Here is a 20,913-nt window from a genome sequence, read left to right as displayed (position 1 = left end):
GGTTCCTTCACACTGATCTATTGTCTATTACTCTATTCAAGCGTTGTACTGAGCTACTCGTTTTGCTGGAAATCCAGTACAGAAGTTCAGGAACAGGAAGCATCCACCAACCAAAATGGTTTATGGTTTGTTTGTTTTAAAGTCATAAAATTATTTCTGATACTTTTTAATAAAAAAAAAATACACATTTTAATATAACATATGTAATTCAATTGATCTGTAAATGCATTTCAACCACATTCAATAGTAAATGGTCTCTTTGTATGTTCCACTAAACTCCGTTTTCATGGAATCACTTTTTTTTTTCTCTCGACAAACTTCCACTGCAAATTAAGTTTTGAGTCTCAAAAAATGTGCAAAATTAATTCTAAATGATAAACAAATCGGTAAAAAAATAATTTGATAGAAATTAAGTCTACTTAACTTTAAAGCAAATAGATCTTTATATATTAAAAGTTTCAGAAAATAATTTTAATTATATATATAAAAGATATGCAAAAAATAATATGTTTTTTTTATGTATTTTAAAAAATATATATACAACATTATATTTATATAAATTTATAATTATTCAAATGACAAAAACATAAATTTTCTATAATTGTGGGTTCCAGTGCTATTAAAATGGTGATATAACATGGACTAAGTGTACTTTCTGCCATGACCAACAAATCCATTCCATATGTCTGGCATGCAATTGGTTGTCTTAGAGCGCATGCAATAGATTCAACAAAGTACAAACTAATTAAGCACTAACTAAGTGAATTTCATATTGCATTCCAATCAAGACCACAAACATGCACCGTGGGCACAATTAACTTTGTTCTTAGTGCACATTATAAAGCTAGATTAATAGTGCAATAAAATCCATGTTTTTCCTAGATAGAGGTTAATTGTATACATCTAAAGCATTGTTCTTACACGACTAATCAAAATTTAATCATAAACTTTTGTAATTTTAATTATCTACGTATAGTTATAAGAAAGACTGGTCTTCTTACCTGTGACTGTATAACAGTTCCTTTTACTTGTCATCACTAAATATGTTAACTGGTTAATGTGTATTAATAACTTCGACCTGAATATTATTCTTGAGTCATGACATTTTTTCTCCCTTTCTTTCCTACGTTTATAGGTATATGAAATTGGAGGATACATAATACAATACATTCTAAAAAATAAAGAAAACAATTACTTTTGCCGTAACGACTCTAACATATTGAGAAAGATCATACAATTTCTTTAATTACTTTGCATATAACACATATGCCAACTCTTAATCGAAAAGTCACTCAAAGTTTTATAATATTTTTTCATTATTGACTGCAGGGAGTATAGCCTTCAAAATTACCATGTCGACGTGCATATTTTAATTCTATTACAATGTCTACCACTCTAATAGTTTTTAAATTATTATTTTTTTGGTATCTTAAAATATAGTCGTTTTAAGTTATGGTAAAAAAAAATTAATATATTTAATTATTTTTTTTATCACAAGTATTATGAATTTTTTTATTAATTTATTTTAGAATTTTTTATATAATAAATAAATAGAAAAAAGATATAAAATAGATTTTAAGATAATAATAATAATCTTAATGAAAAAATTGAAAGAAAAAATAATTCTACTTTAAAATCGTAAAGGACCATTATTTTGAAAAAATTAATTAAAAACTATTTTTTTGAATAGGTTTAATAATTTCAAATGTAACCAAATATTATAAAATCAATAAAAAATAATTTTTAATAATAATAAAATATAATTGAAAAAGTAGGACTGAAAGTTAATAGTTTGAAACAGATGCAAAGTATTAAAATGTATAAAGTTGAAATGGAAATATGGAATAATTGGTAGAGTTGAAGTAAGTGATGATAGGTTATACATGCAATCAATTTCAAAATTAGGAACTTGGCATATGTTGATTTAATACACAGTCGTCTTTAGAATTTAATAACTAATTTATAGTAATGTCACAATAACGTGCATCTAAGATTAGTTATTCTATATTAATTGTTTATATCCTTGAATTAATTTTTTTCAAATCTATTCATTATATAAATTGGAATACGGTTTTTTAAAATGACTGAATTTCTGACATTAGTTTGTTTCCTTAAAAATGAAACATAGGATTTTTAATTTCTTGAATTTTAATTTCAAAACGCTCAAATTAATTATACTATTTTATAAAGTTAGATATTTTTTAAAATTTAATCTAAATAATAAATTAAGCACTCATCAATGTTGGAGTACTTACTAATATAAATTAAGATTCAAAGTCCAAATATAAATACCAAATTACCATTTACCAGCCATTTGTTGGACCTCTTTTATCTTTTGCGGATAACAGATATTATGAGCGTTGCCATAGTATTCCTTTCAGAATAACATATGGGAAACACACAGTTCACTCAGTTGTCTCTCTCTCTCTCTTTTCGGTCAAACGAAGCTGTGTCTAATTTTATTTTTTTATTTTAGCAACAACTGTCTCTGATTAGACTGAAGCTTTAGATATCTCTCAACCGACACATCCCATTGTAATCTCGGAGCCACAAAAATGTGGCTGAAAATTTTGTAATGTATCTTAAGCAGCGGTTGATAATCTTTTAAACACTCGTAAATTTGTATGATTTGTTATGTGTAGCAGAAGTTCTTCCTCAATGATTAATTTAGATATATTATAATAGAGTGAACATTTAATTTTTAGTTAAATCATATACTCCCTAATTTAAAAAGAATCTACTATATTCATTCCATTAGTTCTTACATTGATAGTGCTGCCATACACACACATATATGACAATATGGTATTGAATTTTCAAACCTGGCGGCTATGACATTTATTTTTATGGGAAATAAACTGACCGGAAGTGTTACCTTTCATGTGTACAAATAGAAAACAACCAGTGTCTTTTCTTCAGTCAATTCACTATGAATGGATATCAATACCTTTATTTGACCCTTTCCCTTTACCTATTATTCTTTTCATTCGAGATAGTTGCTACTGATTCAGAGCCTATGACTTCAAGCATGGAGGAATGCAAGAAAACCAGCATGAGTTTTGAAGAAGTGTGGCCTTTGCTCCAGATAGCAGTGAACAAACTCATTAACCAAATAGAAGGGGTAGACAACTCAAGTTTCACTTCTCAGGAATACATGTCCTATTATACGTATCCTTCACTAACTTCATTGGTTAACTTTCTTTCATTCTTGTTGAGTTCCTTCGGATCAGTTTATTTTGGCATGACTTGTACAAAAAGCACCAATTCAACTTACCCTTCTCTGTATCTGAGGAGAGTTTGAAACCAACATAACTTAAAACTTTTCTTAGATCCTCTGATTTTATAGTATTTGGCAATGCATCACTAAATTCCAGATTTCCTCGAATTGAAGACTTCCAGTCAATTTGTATGTTTCCTATATTACATTTGTTAAGAACTTCTGCCCTCAATTTAATTTCAGTGACAATTTTTTAATATTTTACAAAGTTAGGGTTTAAAGTAAAAATTTATGGGCTTGTTTGGTGAATAAGATAAAAGAAAATGATAGTTTATTTTATTTTTTATATATTTTTAAACCGATAACATATAATAAGTTTATCCTTTGAATTTATCTTATCCTTAACTCTAAGATAAAGTTTATCTTGTAAGAAACAGAGATTAGAAATAAACAGAAAAATATAATGTATCTAATTTGCTATCTTGTTGTGCATTAAACGCCCTGGTCATGTTATGTTTTTATCTTATTCTTTCTTACTGTGTTATATCCAGCGCGAATGGACTTATAAAATAAAATATTTTAGTGATTAGCTCATACAATCTCAAGGCTAAAAGTAGAATTTTGCACCCTTTTTATGGTCTTGGATGGTCTTAATTCAGATGTCTAGAACTGTTTATGAATTTTGCACTGACCGATTGGGTGATGAAAATTCCAAGCTATTGTATGCCCAATATAAGAAGGTCTTTGAAGAATATATTAATTCCATGGTAAGTTTAATTTCTGATACGAACTTAAATATATTAGCGTTTCATTTATTCACGTGAATCAGCCATAAAATTAATAATTTTTTCTTTTTACTAGGTTCTGCCATCTTTGCGAGGAAAGAAAAATGAAATTTTGCTGAGAGAACTACTAAGAAGATGGTCAAATCACAAAATCATGACCCGCTGGCTCTTACGGTTCTTTCATTTTCTTGAAAGATACCACATCCCTAGATGGAAGCTCCCTTCTCTGGAAGAAATTAGTTTTTTAACCTTCCATGACTTGGTTGGTGATGAGATTACTTTGAAAAGTTGCAATATGATTTTCTGATATTATGTTGTTTATCCTCTTTCTCCTATTTTAACTCAGTTTTTGTCATTCATGTGTTCCAGGTATATGATGAGATGAATAATCAAGTAGTAGTCTCTATCCTATATATGGTATTTCTCATTTTCTATTTTCATATATATATGCTCTTTTTTTTTTTTGTTCTTAAAATTTAACTGAGAAATTAAATTGCATTACAAACAAGCTCCTACTTCATGTTTGGGTTGACAGACCAAGAGATACTGCTAGGATTGGTTTGTCAAGTAACTTTTCTAATGCAGGTGTTACATTTTAATTGGAAAAAAGGGTTTCATCATGTCTGAAATTCTTTAATGCACTTTAATGATGCTTGAATAATGTTTCTATAATTTTGTTACTTAGTGCAATCGCAGTAATTTAATTATGTTCCTTATACTGTTCCATTTGATGGACTTGTCTTCCAAAATGCTACCATAATCTATCAAAAAATGCAATTTGGTTTCATCACTGTGATTTTTATTTTCATGACTCATTACAATTTTCTAATGACTCTTTTATCTTCGTTTCCTGGTATTCAGATTGATCAGGAACGTGCAGGAGAGCAGATTGATCGAACATTGGTTAATAATGTGTTGGCTATCTACTCAGAGATGGGAAATATCCCAAGGGAAAACAATACAGAACACTTTGCAGTAAGAATGACTAAAGATAATGCAGCACTTTATGAGGAAGCCTCAAATTGGATTGCAAGTTCTTCCTTTAAGAATGACACACCAAAGGTAATTTTTGTTAAATTCATTTTCTGTTAAGGAAAATTTAAAATTGCATTAATTGATCGGTCAAATTTTTATTACTCTGAACTGCATGCTCATGTAGCATGAGTTCCTTTAAAACATGTTTTGGTTGGTTTTGTGCTACTATTTGTATCTTTAGGAACATTACTTTCAGGTCAATTTCTATTTTTAAGGTTTGTGCTATTTTTTAACCACTAAATACTTTAGAGAGGAAAGATACAGAGTTCAATATTTCAATTTGGTAACAATTTAACTCATGTCGAGTTCTTAATTTGAATTGTCTTCAGAAAGTTTATTTCTTTACAAGTTGAGAAAAATATGTAGATCACCCTTGACCTTGAACCTTGCGATCCTCCATTTAAATCCTTAGCTTGAGAAAAATAAATATTTCAATTGATACTTTTCTCCTTCATCCATTTAATTTCCGAACAATTTTTGTTCATTTTATTACAATTGTAAGACTACTGATACATCTGTTATCATTTGATTTGTCCATGTTGGTCCTATTTTTCTCAAATGGTAACTAGAGCATGAGAAAAATGGGAGGTGTGCAAGACAGGGTGCCTAGCACGTGTTAAGAAATAGTTAATAAAAGTTGTAGTTTTAGTTTATGAAGAAAAGTCTCCCAAAAGAGAACAAGAATACACACACACAAGCACACAAATAGAAACATTTGCTTCACGACTAACAGAGCTACTCAACCACATGGCACTGCCTATATTCATTTTCCCCAAAATCGAAAACAGGTAAAGAAGTAACCACTCTTTTGTCCTCTGTCTTGAATACCAAACAATAGCATAGTAATGATGAATGCAAACCTTGTATAATGTTAAGTATCTCACCTTGTTTTCAAAATAAATTTTCTATCCTACAACATTTTTATACAACTTCTTTTACTACTAAAATAAAAATGAGAAGAAATAGAAGCTAGTGTTGTTCATATGCCCAATTACGAAATAATGCATCCAATATTTTAGGCTAAGGGGTTAGTATTTGTTGCAGGAAGAGAAATTGAATGACAATCCTATTCCTTCATCAAAGAAAATCAACTTGATAAGCTCTAATGGAGACGTGTTTGAAGTTGACTATGCGTTGGCACTTATGTCAAAAACAATCAAGGATGTTATTGAAACCCATCCTACTGATGATACTGATAGCATTAGCATTCCTGTTTCAAGAGTTAGTAGCAAAATGTTGGCCATGGTAATTGAATACTGCAAAAAGCACACGGAAGTTTCCAATTCCAATTATGATGAACACATATCAAATATTGATATCAATGATTGGGATGCTGAATTCCTAGATGTTAACCATCAGGCTATATTTGATCTTATTTTGGCTTCGAACTATTTTAACATTAAGAGCTTGCTGGATCTCACAACCAATAAAATTGGAGACATAATGAAGTGCAAAACTGCAGAGGAAATTCGCAATATCTTTAACATTAAGCATGATTTTACCCCAGAGGAACATGACATATAATATATTTCAAGCTAGTTCATTTCATGTTTAGATTATCCTTTCAACTTTTTTGTCACTTTATTTGTTGGATGGGTGTTTTTTAATTATCAATGTCTATAGTATGTATTAATTGTTATTGTTTCTTTTTGGGTAAATAATTGTTTTACACAACTGATATTTTGAGATTAATTGAAATGTGCAATTCGACTGTATCATGTAGTTTTTATATACCATGAAGAAAATGATAAGATTAGAAAATTAATTTATAAATGTTTCACATTCACTGCTACATAAAATTATGTAATAAATAAAAAGTCAAATGATATGTATGATTTTACAAATTCATCTTTCATTCGTAAGGAAAAATATTAAATCTAATTTTTTTAAATGAATTTTTTATTGTTTTACTAAAAATAATATATACATATTTTCGCTTCATTTATCAATCGTGTCCAATTATATTTTTTATACTTACAATTAAATGCACTGTGTCATTACTACTCTCGGTATGCAAAACATCTGATAATAGATTTTAAATATTTTTTAAGATAACGCATACTTCAATAAATATGTACATGCTTAGTTTAACTTATTGTCAACGAATAATAACTTTAAAAAACCTATTTTAAAAGAATAATAAAACTTTTACTAATTTAAAAAAAAGTTATTAAAACTTTTTTCTACATTTAAACTGAAATAAACATAGTTCACATTTGTTCAATTAACTAACATATTAGCTATAAAACCTTAATAAATCATTTACAAACGGTGTCAGTTATATTTCTCTAAACAAATCCATAAGTAAATTTTGACTCAATTTTGTTATAAACAAACTTTTAGAGGGAGGTAACGACATCTTAATTGAAGGTAGAAAAAAACTGTTAGGTTTAGAAAACACTTAAAAAATACTTACATTTGTCCCTCTGAATAGATAGAAGAAAGTTAAGACTTGCAACATATTAAATGTGAAATTCTATCTTATTCTAAACAATCAACTCTTTGGCAAGAGAATTTTACAACTTGGCAATAAGAAACACTGGTAATTAAGAATGAGAAAACATATTAATGTGAATTAAAATAGTAAATTAATATCTATTTAAGTTAATCCGTAATTTATTTGAGGATGATTGCAATAGTTATGATAAAAGTAGTAACAATAATAGAAATTAAAAAAATATATATAATATGTGAATTAAAATTGATAAAATAAGTTAACTAAATAAAATTTGAGTTATTAAATTCAATACCAAAATAAATTTAATTCACATAAAATGCATCTTTTTTCTCAGAATTTACTTCTCTATATTAATTTTACACAAATTTACTGTCTCTAATTCAATTGGGTTGAGTTGTACTGATGACAACTCTTTTATGATTTGAAAGAAAAAATATTTTCTTACTTTTCTCGTACCTGACTTTTTTCACAAAATAAATTTTCAATTCACGAACAAAAATAATTAATAAAATAAGATTGTATTCAATTCAGTCATTAAATTATAAATTAAGATAAAATAATAAAAGAAGGAATTTTCCAATTAAATAAAATACCCGACACTGAAAGAGCAATTTTTGGTTGAGGGGGATTTTTTTTTTTTTGGGAGGGGTCTTGTGTTCCCTTTCCTTTTGCCATCAATGCTTCTTCTGCTTTGGTCTTCTTCTTCCCTTTGGTCCTTTTGGACCATTCCCTTTCCCTCCTTCACCAACCATTTCTAGGGTTCTTTTTCCGATTCCACTCCGCTTCTCTCTCCTTCTTCAATCAAGGTTTCCCCTTCCTCTTTCAATCTTCCAAACCGATCCATTCTGCTTTTCTTCTTCGCATTTGTAATTACGAAATCTGTTTTGTTCCTTGTGATTTCATTCCTCCTTCTTAATGTCTATCAATTTGGATTTTTCATGTGCAATTATTCAACGTTTCAGTGCAGATTTTGGTGTTTCCATTTGCCACCATGTCAATGAGTGAGCGGAAGACTACCGACCTAGAACAAGGATGGGATTTTATGCAGAAGGGAATCACAAAGCTCAAGAACATTCTAGAAGGCTTGCCTGAGCCCCAGTTCAGCTCTGAGGACTATATGATGCTTTATACGTATTAATCTCTTAACTGTTTTTGGTTTTGAGATTTTTTTTTCTATATTTCCTTTTGGGCATTGCTTTTTCTGGAATAATGTTGCAGGACCATATACAATATGTGCACTCAAAAGCCTCCTCATGACTATTCCCAGCAACTGTATGACAAGTACAGGGAATCATTTGAAGAGTACATCATATCAACGGTTAGTGACAATCTCACTTGGGTATCATAAGATTAACTGTTTAAGTAAACTTGAATTATTTTTTGTATCATGTGTTACTTTGTTGTCCTTATTTGCTTACAAAGGTTGGCTCTATAGTATTGAGATTGACATTCTGATATTTGTTGAATCTATGTTACTGATATTGGCATAGGTTGTATAAGCGCAAGTTAATTATTTTAGTACACTCCTGGGACATTCACACATCTTTCTTCTAGGAAAATGTGTCATCTAGTTCATATATTAGGTGAGGTAGTCCTAAAAGATTCAAAGTTAGTATATAAATGTGGTTTGATTGATCAGTGTACCTAATTTCGTGCAAACATAGCCATGGAATCATGTTTTATAGCATTTTATCCTAAGAGCCACCAGTGAACCATAGAAATGAGTAAAGGAAAGGCATGTAGAGACTAGAGACTGAGGCATGCTTGATGACAAATATTTTCATGGCAACACCACTAGCCATGCATCCAGTTTTTGGAGGTAAAGGATGTGCTATGGCAGCAGCCACAACACAGATCACTTATAATAGTCAAACAATGGAGAAAATTAAACTGAGAGCAAGTGACTATCATTGAAGCTGCATCTGCTGAGGTATCCTGTTCAAGAACACGTGGTAAGTAGCAGCACATGCTGCAGTGGACATATGTAAAGTTATGGACAATCTTTATGAGGGTGACGAGTGAAATTGAAAGCATTCTGAAGAATAAGATAGAACACAGGATTAAAGAAATGATATTACTTATTCAACAATATTAAAAAAATATTTGTTTAAGAGAAATTCCCTGCACAGTCAAGCTATCCTAGGATGTTTCAGGGAGATGAGTTTGAATGGAAGGGGAAGAAAATCAGATACAAACAAAAATCAATTCTGCTTGCTGTAAAATTGATTTTGAGAATCCAAAATATTACCCAAACACAGCCAGTGACTGTGCAACTTCATTTTTATTCCAACAAATGGGAGTTCTTGGTTATCCAACCAGGCAGTTATCTAATACATTTCGACTATAATATGTTTATATTGTCTGTTTGTTTTCAATTAATTTGATGGATGTGCTAGTTATTAATTTTGTCAAGTTTTCTTATAATAAAATGATATCTTTTCCCTCTTTTTCATTTTATTTTTCCTTTTGAATTCAGGTATTGCCTTCTTTGAGAGAGAAGCATGATGAATTTATGTTGAGAGAACTTGTGAAGAGGTGGGCAAACCATAAAATTATGGTTAGGTGGCTTTCTCGGTTCTTTCACTATTTGGATCGGTACTTTATTGCTCGGAGGTCACTTCCACCCCTTAATGAAGTTGGGTTGACTTGCTTCCGTGATTTGGTAATGTTACAATGAACCTTACTTGATGTCGTCCTAATTCTTTCAATTAGCTAATCTTGTCCATGTTATGAATAAAGGCACACTTTGTTATGCTAGTGCCAATTGGATGTCTTTCCTACTATAGATGTCATTTAATGCAGCTATAACCAAGGTTGTTAAACTCGAGAGTTTACATAAACTTGACTCGTAAACTCAATTTATAAAGTCTTAAAGAGTTTGGCTTATACTAAAATAATGATAAAAAATTGTAACCATACTATGCATATCAAATATAATACCATAAAATGATAAAATTACACTCCAACTTCACAATAAAGCACACTAGAGTAATTAAGTGTCATAAAACAAGTTAAAATTATACATAAATGATCAAGCACACTGCACACCATAATGCATTCCAGTTTTAAATTTTAATAACAAAATCGGAACACGAATGGAAATCAAAGCTGAGCCAATAGCTTTTGGTGACAAGGGTGTCACCCACAAGACTTGGCACAAGTCAGATAGTGGGTCACAGATTGCAGCCTCAGGAGTCACAAGAGCATCGCTCAGAACACAAATCAGCAGCTAGCTTGCAGTGGTTGTAGCAGCTAACTCATGAGGTCGAGTATCATTAATGCAGTAAAACAGCAGCTAGCTCGTGTTGCAGACTTGCAGCAGGAGCAGATGTGGTTGTGGCAACTTGCAGGCCCAAAATGGAAATTGGTCGACAGCGGTAGTCTCACAATGTGCTGAACATTAGCTAGCTTGCAGGTTTCTGGTGCTGAAGTTGTAGAACAGAGAGTTGGTGACAAATTTTGAAAGCCACGAGTGAGGCAGAGCAGTTTGTCTTCGAGGGTTTTGTTGTGGGTTTGATTGCTTAGGTTGAAGAAAGCCGAAGTTATAAAGGGGATAAGCAAAAACAACATTGTTTCAGGAGGTTTTTTTGCATGTTTGGATGAATTTTATGAAAATTCAGAATCAACCCCCAACTCACAATTTTATGTGAGTTTATCCAATTCTACATGAGTTCACCAGAAAATGAGTTTGCATGCTTGTTGGCTCCTTTTGGATAGGTGGGATCATAAACTATCTGAGTTTATGAGTTAACACTCGAGTTTAACAACCATGGCTATAATAACAAAATAAATTTATGGGTTTTATTATTTACAGGTTTACAAGGAACTAAATGGGAAAGTAAGAGATGCAGTCATTTCACTTGTATGTTTTTCTTCCTTAATATTCTAGATTTTCCATGTTTACAGATTTAGATCAATCAACTAATCCAATTTTTTTTCAAAGATTGATCAAGAACGTGAGGGAGAGCAGATTGATAGAGCTTTATTAAAGAATGTATTAGACATATTTGTTGAAATTGGAATGGGGCAAATGGATCACTATGAGAATGATTTTGAAGCTGCCATGCTCAAAGATACTTCTGCATATTATTCTCGAAAGGCTTCAAATTGGATCCTGGAAGATTCTTGTCCTGATTATATGCTCAAGGTGTGGTTTCTCATTTGTGCTTATTGTAACTTGGTTTCTTTATTTTCGTACTGTCTGGCCTCTATTTGAGCATGTGCCTTTTATTACAGGCTGAGGAGTGCTTGAAGCGGGAGAAAGATAGGGTTGCTCATTATTTGCACTCTAGTAGCGAGCCAAAGTTATTAGAGGTTTGTTCTTGACTTTGGGATACTATGTCAGCTATTTGGTCTTCTGCCATGTTCAGTAGAGTATTGCTAGGCAACATAAAGATGAATTAATTAATGATTTTACTGCTTTCTTTGTTTCTTTTTATAGCTTCTGAACGTTTCCCATGTTTTCTTCTGTTCTGGAAATTTCTCCTTAGAAAGTTCAACATGAGCTGTTATCTGTGTATGCAAACCAACTCCTTGAGAAAGAGCACTCTGGATGTCATGCTTTACTTAGAGATGACAAGGTACTCATGAAACTCTTTACTGATTACGTTTACAAATTTTTTAACCAAGAATATAGTGTTCTCATGTTTTCCTTTAAATGCATAGGTGGAAGACTTGTCAAGGATGTTCAGGCTATTTTCTAAAATTCCTCGAGGCTTAGATCCTGTTTCCAGTATATTTAAGCAGGTTGATGATGTTGAACCTATATTTATGCTTTTCCTCCCTTTCCATTTATGTAAATATCAGTTAAAATTGGGCCGTTGTGAACCCTTTCTTTCTTTCTTTCTTGCTTGCTTATCTATTAATCTTTTTCCTTTTCACAGCATGTTACCACTGAAGGTATGGCATTGGTGAAGCATGCTGAAGATGTAGCTAGCAACAAAAAGGTCTGTTCCTGAATTATCTATTATATAGTTTTGCTTATTTCTGGTTGAGTTTTAGTTTCTATGAAGCAACAATTGAAGAAAGCCTACTATGGACTGGTATTAGTTTTCAATGCACAAACTCTAAAAGTGTGTGTTAATATTGTTTGTCAGTCATGGGCTGTTGACATGTTTTTGAAGTTGCTTTGCTGACAGGGTGATATATTAATTACCCCATTTGCACATGATTTTCTTACTGCTCAAGTTGTGAATGATGTCATACTTATTGAGTAATATGTGTTTGTTACTGATGATATTTTGTCCTTTTAAATGAAAATGTCAACAGGCAGATAAAAAGGACATTGTTGGTCTGCAGGAGCAGGTGATAATAAAAATTTTATTAATTAAACCTTTTTTTTTTCATTTTTGGAAACTGAAATTGGTCTCTTGCTTCAGGTTTTTGTTCGAAAGGTGATTGAGCTTCATGACAAGTACCTGGCATACGTGAATGATTGTTTCCAGAATCATACCCTTTTCCACAAGGTTTTGAATAGAGTGGCTTTACTATTATGTTGGATTGATATGCGGGATTGCGGGCATGTAAATCTAAAAGTTTTGATCATATAGGCTCTTAAAGAGGCTTTTGAGGTCTTTTGCAACAAAGGTGTTGCTGGAAGTTCAAGTGCAGAACTGCTTGCTTCTTTCTGCGATAACATTCTTAAGAAAGGAGGAAGTGAGAAATTAAGTGATGAAGCAATTGAAGAAACTCTTGAAAAGGTCTGCATCATTCTTGATGTTCTGTACATACTTCTATAAACGTGATGCATATGATTCTGACTATTGAATTTGGGTTTTGTTTTGGTCTATCTGTAGGTGGTCAAGCTGCTTGCCTATATTAGTGACAAAGACTTGTTTGCTGAATTCTATAGGTAATGTAAAAGAGAAGAGGAAATTTGAGTGATGATGATTAAGTTGGATATACAGGCCCAAAAAAGGATTTGAATATTGCCTGGCTGGTGCTTCAGTCTTTCTCTTTTAGCAGTTATTCCCAGCATTGCATAGGTTCATCTTGTAACTGTTCCATAAAAATTACTTCCACTTTTTTCTGGTTGTTTCTGATAAGTAAAGGTGGCGTTGCATGTAGAAGATGTTTCCCCTATTTTAAAGATATAATATCAATCTTGAGCCTTCGTTATTTTGGGAGAGTTGGTCCTTGACACAATATCAATCCTTGCCATTCCTATTACTGTAGTTGAATCTTGGAATTGTCCACATTTCAAGCCCAAAATGCTCTTGGTTAAGTGGACATATTAAGTGATATAAAAGCTATTGGGAGAATTGGTCCTTCATTCATCTAGAAAGTGGGATAAATGTTTTTGACAAAGGTTAACATTGATATGAATGAGTAGCTAAAATAAAATAGATAATAGTGGGGTAAAATATAAAATGAGGAGAGAAAGTAGAGTGCAATTATATCAAAAAGAAAAATTATTTTTAGTTTTATATTTACTTTTTTACCCCTGGAAATTTTATCAGTTTATCTACCTGACATGATGATGCAATGATAGTTTTGGAATTTTCAGGTCAAAGTGTAATGATGGAAAATGTCTTCCCTGTCCTCTAATATTAATATTAGAGATACTAAACATACCTCTGTAGTTTAGCAGTATATAACATAACAATATTTTATGATGATATTTAATAACACTCCATTGGCTTGTAATCTTCTGCAGTTTTCAGGGCTAATTTAAAGCTGTTTTCTGTGTATATATCAATGTCAGAATTATCCTTTTTGTTTATGTAAGATGTTTTGAAAAGGAATGTTAATACAGGGTTCTTGCTTGGTTGCTTTCAGGAAGAAGCTTGCTCGAAGGCTTCTCTTTGACAAGAGTGCCAATGATGATCATGAGAGAAGTATTTTGACAAAATTGAAGCAACAGTGCGGTGGACAGTTTACCTCTAAAATGGAAGGAATGGTCAGCCTTTTCTAGTCTTTGTGAACAGAAGCTAATATGCTATATTCAACTATTGTCGGTTGGTTGACAAGAAAAATTTATATCCTTTTTCACTCCTACCAGGTTACAGATTTGACACTGGCAAAGGAGAATCAAACTAGCTTTGAGGAGTATTTAAGCAATAATTCCAATGCAGACCCTGGGATAGACTTGACAGTTACAGTTCTGACTACTGGCTTCTGGCCTAGTTACAAATCTTTTGATCTCAATCTTCCTGCAGAAATGGTAATCTGGATCTTCTTTGTATAAACAATCTAGAATTTGGTGCTAATTGTTGACACTTGATACTACTAAACCTAGATCTTGGTTATAATTAATACCTTTCTCTTTATTATTTTTTTATTTTTATTTTTAGATTAGGTGTGTTGAAGTTTTCAAAGAATTTTATCAAACTAAAACGAAGCACAGAAAACTTACATGGATTTATTCCTTGGGTACCTGTAATATAAGTGGGAAATTTGAGCCAAAAACTGTGGAACTGATTGTTACAACCTACCAGGTAATATTACTTGCCTTCCTTTACTTATCTGTAATCATGTAAATGTTATGCCCTCACCTGTTCATTTTTCACATTTGTGATATTCATGGATTTTTGTATAGATTTCTGCTAACCCAATGTCTCGTTTTTAATAGGCTTCGGCATTGCTGCTTTTTAATTCCTCAGATAGACTGAGTTATTCAGAGATAATGACTCAGTTAAACTTATCGGATGATGATGTTATTAGATTGCTCCATTCTTTGTCATGTGTCAAGTACAAGATTCTTAACAAGGAACCAAATACAAAAACAATATCATCCACTGATTATTTTGAATTTAATTCTAAATTTACAGACAAAATGAGGAGAATCAAGGTATAAAAAACATGTTTTAGCCTTTACTCGTTATTTATTTGTTTGGTCATCTCAATCTCTATTCTATTTGGTGACTTTTGAGTGGAATTGACACATTTTTCATGCAGATTCCTCTTCCTCCCGTGGATGAGAAGAAAAAAGTCATTGAGGATGTTGACAAGGACAGAAGATATGCTATTGATGCCTCAATTGTGCGTATTATGAAGAGTCGAAAAGTTTTGGGCTACCAACAGTTAGTCATGGAATGTGTTGAGCAGTTGGGTCGTATGTTTAAGGTTCATATTTGACCACTCTCCAAACATAATTTTGTGTCTGCTTTTCTCTTTCGATTCCTGAATTTTTTCACATGGAATGTAATTGCCCAGCCTGACGTCAAGGCAATTAAAAAGCGGATTGAAGATTTGATTTCTCGAGACTACTTGGAAAGAGACAAAGATAATGCAAATTTGTTCAAGTACTTGGCTTGATGCAGTCTTAATGATCGTGCAAACGAAGTGGGTACTGCAAAATCAAAACAAAAGAATCGTGTTGAGCTTTTGCAAAAACGGAGTTTTTTAAAATTTTCCTTGAATGAGGAGCTGCGAGTGCTTTGTACATTTTGCCTCCATATCCAGGTATGGACCATTACTGTAGTTGTGTTCATCTTGGGACATTGTCATCAATTCCATAATCCACCCCACTGGTATACCTTCCCCTGACCACCTCTTTTGCTTCTGATTGCTGCAATTCCTTCTCACAACATATTTGATGCCCATCTGTTATATTGCCGCCCCCTCCCCTCCCCCTCCCCCAAGAAAAGCTGGAGAAATCGTGTAAGCTCCTGGGAAATTGTATTGTGATTATCATCTTAGAAATCATCAGGTTAATGGGTATGTTTTTTAAATCTAAACCCAACAGCTATGGTGCTATACGCCATTTGTCTATGATAATATTTCATAGCGACCACATCTACTTCATTTTGTAATGTCTACGATATTTGATAACTGTCCGAGGATAGGATTGTCCCAACGATTCTAAGATCATATATGATGTTTGTCTTACCGGTGAATGCTGCTTATAATTTCGAGGGTGCGGCCGTATCTTTAGTTCGCATTTATATTCCGGGATATATGACTCGTGAAATAATCCTTCTAGTGTGAGTGTGTTGTGCAAATCTGGACACCGTTAATATTAGCCTCTTCATTGGCAATTAGGAAATAAATTAGTTCCGAAAATTGAGAAAGCTTTGGCGGAAGCCAACTTCAGTGATGTCCATGATTCGACCAAATGGTGTTGTGAATCTTGGCACCCCCAAAATATTGCAGTTTCTAATAAAAGCAGTACTTGCCAGCTTTTACAACTTTTAAGATCTGGTAGGATTTTATCACATAAAATAAAATTAAAAATAAATTATGAGAAAACACTCGTAAAAATGATCATGTTTAATAATACTCTTGAAAATGCTTACTCAATAATTAATATTCGTAAATTATATTGGTCATTGAACTAATAAATAGAAACTGAAATATGACCAATGATTTTATATATAACTTGACTAAATGTTACCAAAAGTTGAATCGGAATGATGGTTAGGAGCTTGGGGTCTCAAGTTTAATTCTCAACCTGAGCTTTTAATTTTTGAATGATTGAAGTCGAACCCAATCTTCATAAAGATCAGTCAATTTTTCTCGGTTTCACCGGTTCGACAGTTTTTTTTTTTTTTAAATTATAAAAATTATGTATAGAAGTTAACTTTAAAATGTTATGCACCTAAGGTTGAAGTATGATTCCTGTTTTTAGCAATTTATGTGGGAGACGATTCATCTATACTATTAATTTTTTTTCCCTCAAATTTTATTGTAAAAACTAAAATGAAAAAATGGTCTACATAAAGTTATATCGCGCGCGGTTTATTAACTAGGATTTTCTGAACTCTGATTCTCGACGGATCTTTGAGAACGGTCTTATCTTCGAGGTTAATTAAGTAATTATAAATAAATAGATTTCTTGAGAAAGTTAGCTAAGAAAACAGTTAAAATTGTAACTCTGCTTTTCAATGAATTCAAATTACATTCGCTAAGTAAACAGTTTCCATAGAAAGAAAGCAAATAACATGTTCCAGAAAAAGAAAAACAAAAAGATAGCATATGGTATGACTAAACTATCAATGAAATCCTCTACTTGTGACCCACGTTCACACTCTTGATTAAAGTGTTCAGATTTTGGCGAAGTCCAAGGCCTTTTTCCCCTGTAACCTGTTTGCTGCATAGTGTGCAGTGTACTCTCCATGATTGTAGCTTCTAAACTTTCTTGGGTTGTTTTGATTCACGAATTGTGGCATTGGACTTATCTCCACCTCATGGCTAGGAGCATAATATGACGCAATTGAAAGTCGATCTCTCTCTTCATCAACCACAACTCTATGCTCCACACTCTTGTATTTTCCATTTGTCAGAACCTACATAATTGCTTGCTGCCTGTTATGAAACTCAAATTCCTATGGACACATACCAAAACAGAAAAAAGAAAAAGAGAATGAGAAGTCTTACTTCCATTGTGTCACCAATGTTCATGATAAGGCCATAAGGCATTGAATTGACAGGCACCCAGGTATCGTCCTTCAGTATTTGAAGTCCCACTGGGCTTCCGCTTGATTGATGCAGCACACTTAGAGCACTTCCATCTGAATGGGGACTCAGACCCAATACAAGATCAGGTCTTGAACAAGGAGGGTAGTAATTTATCCTAACGGCTTGCATTGCCTCACCAAACATCTTCTCAAAGACATCCCCTTTCAAGCCCAGCCCTATAGCTATGTATTTCAGCATTGTCTGGCATACTTTCCTTACTTCTTTTGAGTACTCTTCCACTGTTTCACTGCAATTTTTTGACACAAAAATAGTAGTAATAGTAATTAGTAAACCAACATACACAGTGAACTTTAGTCTAGAACATAGATATCCTCGGAATCATCCACAAAATGGTAACGTGATAATGGACTATAATTAACTAGTATTTTTGTTACCTGAAGTTGGCTGGCCTCTTTGGCCATAGATGTGAGTACCTTAGAAAATCAGGTTTAATTACAAGACCAAGCATGTTGCACCAATCCAACTTCTGGTCCTCCGAGAAAACAAAAGCCTGGCCATAACCTTGAACTGTACCTGGAGTCAATGCGTATTTCTTTTTTTCTTCCAAAGGTAGCATGAAAAACTCCCTTGTGCTCTCCTCTATGCTCTCCATAAAACTGCCGTCAATGGCACTAAGTAACTAATGAAAGAATCAACATCTATCAGTTTCGTTCCATATCATCATGTATTTTAAAAAAAACTAAATAGTTAAGGTTTCAAAAATCAAAGGATGTTTAGGCGATAGCGGTAACTTAATATTAGTCTTCAAAGTTAGTTTTTGAACCTTACATGACTTTAAAACTAAAGGCTGCAGTTTACCTGAAAAAAACCCCACTTCTCACAAGCATATGCAAGTCTAGAAATTTCATAAAGGATTTCTTCCTTGTTTCCTCTTGTAAGCCTGAAAAAATCAATACTGGGCATTATTGAAAGTGATGCTGATAGGGATCTCCCAAGTGTTGGTCTTTCTGTTATATCTCGTACAAATCTTTCAGGAATTATGTTCGGTTGATTTTTTCTCAGTTCTTGAACATCATCAACGTTCCCAGCATTAATGGGAGGATTGGGTACAGGAAAAGCAGCCATGCAACCAAAACTGGTGATAGAGTTTTTGATGATCTCTCTTACTTTGTGAGTTTCTGAGGTATTAGGCTTCAGGTAGAATTTGTTTGATTATATAAGGGTTTGAGTATCTTTCGGAATCTTTTTAACAATATCTTTTCATTATTAAAAAAAAAACAAGTTTTTTTATGTTAAATTTAGTAAGTTTTTAATGCATATTTATAAGTTAAAATATTGTTTCTTAATCTATTAATTTGATATAATATGTTAAAATATTGAAATTAAATTTAAATTGAGATTAAGATTCCGATAATTTTGAAATCATAAAGATGTTTACTATGATAGTTATATAACATTTGAAGTTTAAATTAACAACATTTAATCATAACATTACATATCATTAATATAAAAAAATTACACAATTTACTGATATTTTAGAAAAATACTCTTATTCAAAGTGATGATGTGTAATATTGGAATGGATTTGATAAGATTGGATTCTTCTATCTTTTTGAAAAATTATTTTATTTCACACAATATCACTTTATAAACAAATTTTTTTTCTTAAAATATCAACTATTACATTACTTTTTTTATCGAAAACTATTTACATTACTTTTTTTAAATATTCAATCAATGATATATTCCACTTAAATGTATTTATTGTCATTCTTATCTTTTTTAAGTTTTAAATTAAAAATTTTAACTTAATTATATATATTTATTATAGTTTTTTCAACTAGTGTATTTAATTTTTTTAAAATTAACCTTCCATACTTTATTTGTGCTTTTATTTTTCTTCACTTAATTATAACTTTTAGTTTATATGTTTTATAGTTTGTATGAATTTTAAAGTTACATGAGAAATTTGTTATTATTAAGTACATGCAAAACAAAATCCTCATAAGACTTATGTGTCTCGTCATTATAAAATTTTGACACTAAATTTGTACGTATTGGACATTGCCTTTCTAGTTTTAAAATTTGAAAAAATTTACGCGTGAAAAGACGTATGAGAATAATATATATATATATATAAAGTAAATCACAACAAAAAATTATTTATACAATAAAATAAGATATAAAACGAAAAAAGAAAGAAAGTGTGAAATAAAATGATTGATGAAATAATAGTAATATTATAAAAAGTAAGATCCGATCATACTTGATATAAATATTTTAAGAATTGTACTAGCTTGAGATTATCTTAATTCTTAGACATCATAATAATGTACCCAACATTAATGAGAGGATTGGGAATGAAGAAGCAATCATGCACACAGAATTTGGAGGTAGAATTTCGGCTAATCCACCCTTGGATGTTACAACTTGGAAGTAGAGACTGAACAAGGGATCTGAGATATAGTCCAAATTGAACTGCTGAAGTTAAAGAAGTCAAACAGGTAGGTGAGTAGTCCAATATATAATAACAAGAATTGCCTACTCCAACAAAACTAGATGCTGAACCAAACAATTCCAATCAAGCAGCAACCAAAATTAGTATTAGAAACCAGGTTAGAACAACCACATGAAAGCAAACAATTTCACAAATGACATTCTCATAATGTCAATATGTAGCAACTTTGATACAGGGCTACAACAACTTCAGCAAATAAAATGTGCGAAAATATATATTTTTCATATAACCTTTAATTTTAACCTAATAACCATTAGCATCAAGAGTCGTTAAAATGAGCCAAAATTTTGAATTTTATCTTAATAGTCTTCTATATAGTTTTATTTTTTTTAAAGTCCTATAGTTAGTAAATTTACATTGATCCTGAGCTTCAAAATAAAAAAAATAAGTAGGTTAGGGTCAGGGTTAAGAGTGATTTAACTCACTTATTTTTTAAAGTAAATAATAACTATTATATATTTTTTATAATATTTATTAAATTATTTTATTTAAATAAATTAAAAATTATATTTAAAATATAAAAATTAATTTTAAAAATAAA

The 20,913-nt window shown here is 31.5% G+C and overlaps 3 protein-coding genes across 8 annotated transcripts; 2 read left to right on the top strand and 1 right to left on the bottom strand.

Moving 5' to 3' along the window:
• Positions 1-2,783: 2,783 nt before the first annotated feature.
• LOC113847263 (cullin-1-like) lies at positions 2,784-6,687 on the top strand. 2 transcript variants are annotated; one of them, XM_027476251.1, is made up of 7 exons: positions 2,784-2,884; positions 3,012-3,168; positions 3,885-3,984; positions 4,079-4,264; positions 4,372-4,419; positions 4,864-5,064; positions 6,082-6,687. In XM_027476251.1, exons 2-7 carry the CDS (start codon positions 3,017-3,019, stop codon positions 6,559-6,561), a joined length of 1,167 nt encoding a protein of 388 aa, XP_027332052.1. In that variant the 5' UTR covers positions 2,784-2,884; positions 3,012-3,016; the 3' UTR covers positions 6,562-6,687. The 2 variants fall into 2 exon arrangements, with proteins under 2 accessions (XP_027332052.1, XP_027332051.1); XM_027476250.1 differs by lacking the exon at positions 2,784-2,884 and having other exon boundaries at positions 2,891-3,168.
• Positions 6,688-8,104: 1,417 nt separating this feature from the next.
• Positions 8,105-16,327, top strand: LOC113874874 (cullin-1-like). Of its 5 annotated transcripts, none has more exons than XM_027513094.1 (20): positions 8,105-8,301; positions 8,463-8,626; positions 8,714-8,813; positions 9,972-10,157; positions 11,310-11,357; positions 11,439-11,642; positions 11,732-11,809; positions 11,986-12,075; positions 12,161-12,241; positions 12,379-12,441; positions 12,764-12,799; positions 12,874-12,960; positions 13,045-13,194; positions 13,291-13,346; positions 14,273-14,393; positions 14,496-14,657; positions 14,788-14,931; positions 15,066-15,284; positions 15,392-15,559; positions 15,650-16,327. In XM_027513094.1, the coding sequence occupies exons 2-20, from the start codon at positions 8,487-8,489 to the stop codon at positions 15,749-15,751; spliced, it is 2,235 nt and encodes a 744-aa protein (XP_027368895.1). In that variant the 5' UTR covers positions 8,105-8,301; positions 8,463-8,486; the 3' UTR covers positions 15,752-16,327. The 5 variants fall into 5 exon arrangements, with proteins under 5 accessions (XP_027368895.1, XP_027368893.1, XP_027368896.1 ...); XM_027513092.1 differs by having other exon boundaries at positions 8,458-8,626; positions 15,650-15,838; XM_027513095.1 differs by having other exon boundaries at positions 8,105-8,361; positions 8,458-8,626; positions 15,650-15,838.
• Positions 16,328-17,478: 1,151 nt separating this feature from the next.
• LOC113874672 (protein SRG1-like) lies at positions 17,479-18,979 on the bottom strand. Its single transcript, XM_027512884.1, has 4 exons — positions 18,713-18,979; positions 18,289-18,533; positions 17,813-18,140; positions 17,479-17,721 (listed from the first exon to the last, which is right to left on the bottom strand). The coding sequence occupies exons 1-4, from the start codon at positions 18,977-18,979 to the stop codon at positions 17,479-17,481; spliced, it is 1,083 nt and encodes a 360-aa protein (XP_027368685.1).
• Between the last annotated feature and the right edge of the window lie 1,934 nt (positions 18,980-20,913).

Source organism: Abrus precatorius, unplaced genomic scaffold, assembly GCF_003935025.1.
Source record: "Abrus precatorius isolate BTA unplaced genomic scaffold, Abrus_2018 Scaffold8, whole genome shotgun sequence".
NCBI classification, from domain to species: domain Eukaryota; kingdom Viridiplantae; phylum Streptophyta; class Magnoliopsida; order Fabales; family Fabaceae; genus Abrus; species Abrus precatorius.
Note: the sequence above shows the minus strand (reverse complement) of the source record. Positions and strands in the feature narration are given on the sequence as shown.

Excerpts from the sequence above, each read along its gene's own strand:
- LOC113847263 (XM_027476250.1), top strand. The coding sequence starts at position 2,930 with ATGAATGGATATCAATACCTTTATTTGACCCTTTCCCTTTACCTATTA. Across the intron at positions 4,265-4,371 it reads TTTTAACCTTCCATGACTTG|GTATATGATGAGATGAATAA; the intron begins GTTGGTGATGAG and ends CATGTGTTCCAG. Across the intron at positions 5,065-6,081 it reads TTAAGAATGACACACCAAAG|GAAGAGAAATTGAATGACAA; the intron begins GTAATTTTTGTT and ends TATTTGTTGCAG.
- LOC113874874 (XM_027513094.1), top strand. The coding sequence starts at position 8,487 with ATGTCAATGAGTGAGCGGAAGACTACCGACCTAGAACAAGGATGGGAT. Across the intron at positions 12,242-12,378 it reads TTTCCAGTATATTTAAGCAG|CATGTTACCACTGAAGGTAT; the intron begins GTTGATGATGTT and ends TCCTTTTCACAG. Across the intron at positions 14,658-14,787 it reads TCAATCTTCCTGCAGAAATG|ATTAGGTGTGTTGAAGTTTT; the intron begins GTAATCTGGATC and ends TTTTATTTTTAG.
- LOC113874672 (XM_027512884.1), bottom strand. The coding sequence starts at position 18,979 with ATGGCTGCTTTTCCTGTACCCAATCCTCCCATTAATGCTGGGAACGTT. Across the intron at positions 18,534-18,712 it reads AGAAGTGGGGTTTTTTTCAG|TTACTTAGTGCCATTGACGG; the intron begins GTAAACTGCAGC and ends TTCTTTCATTAG. Across the intron at positions 18,141-18,288 it reads AAGAGGCCAGCCAACTTCAG|TGAAACAGTGGAAGAGTACT; the intron begins GTAACAAAAATA and ends AAAAAATTGCAG.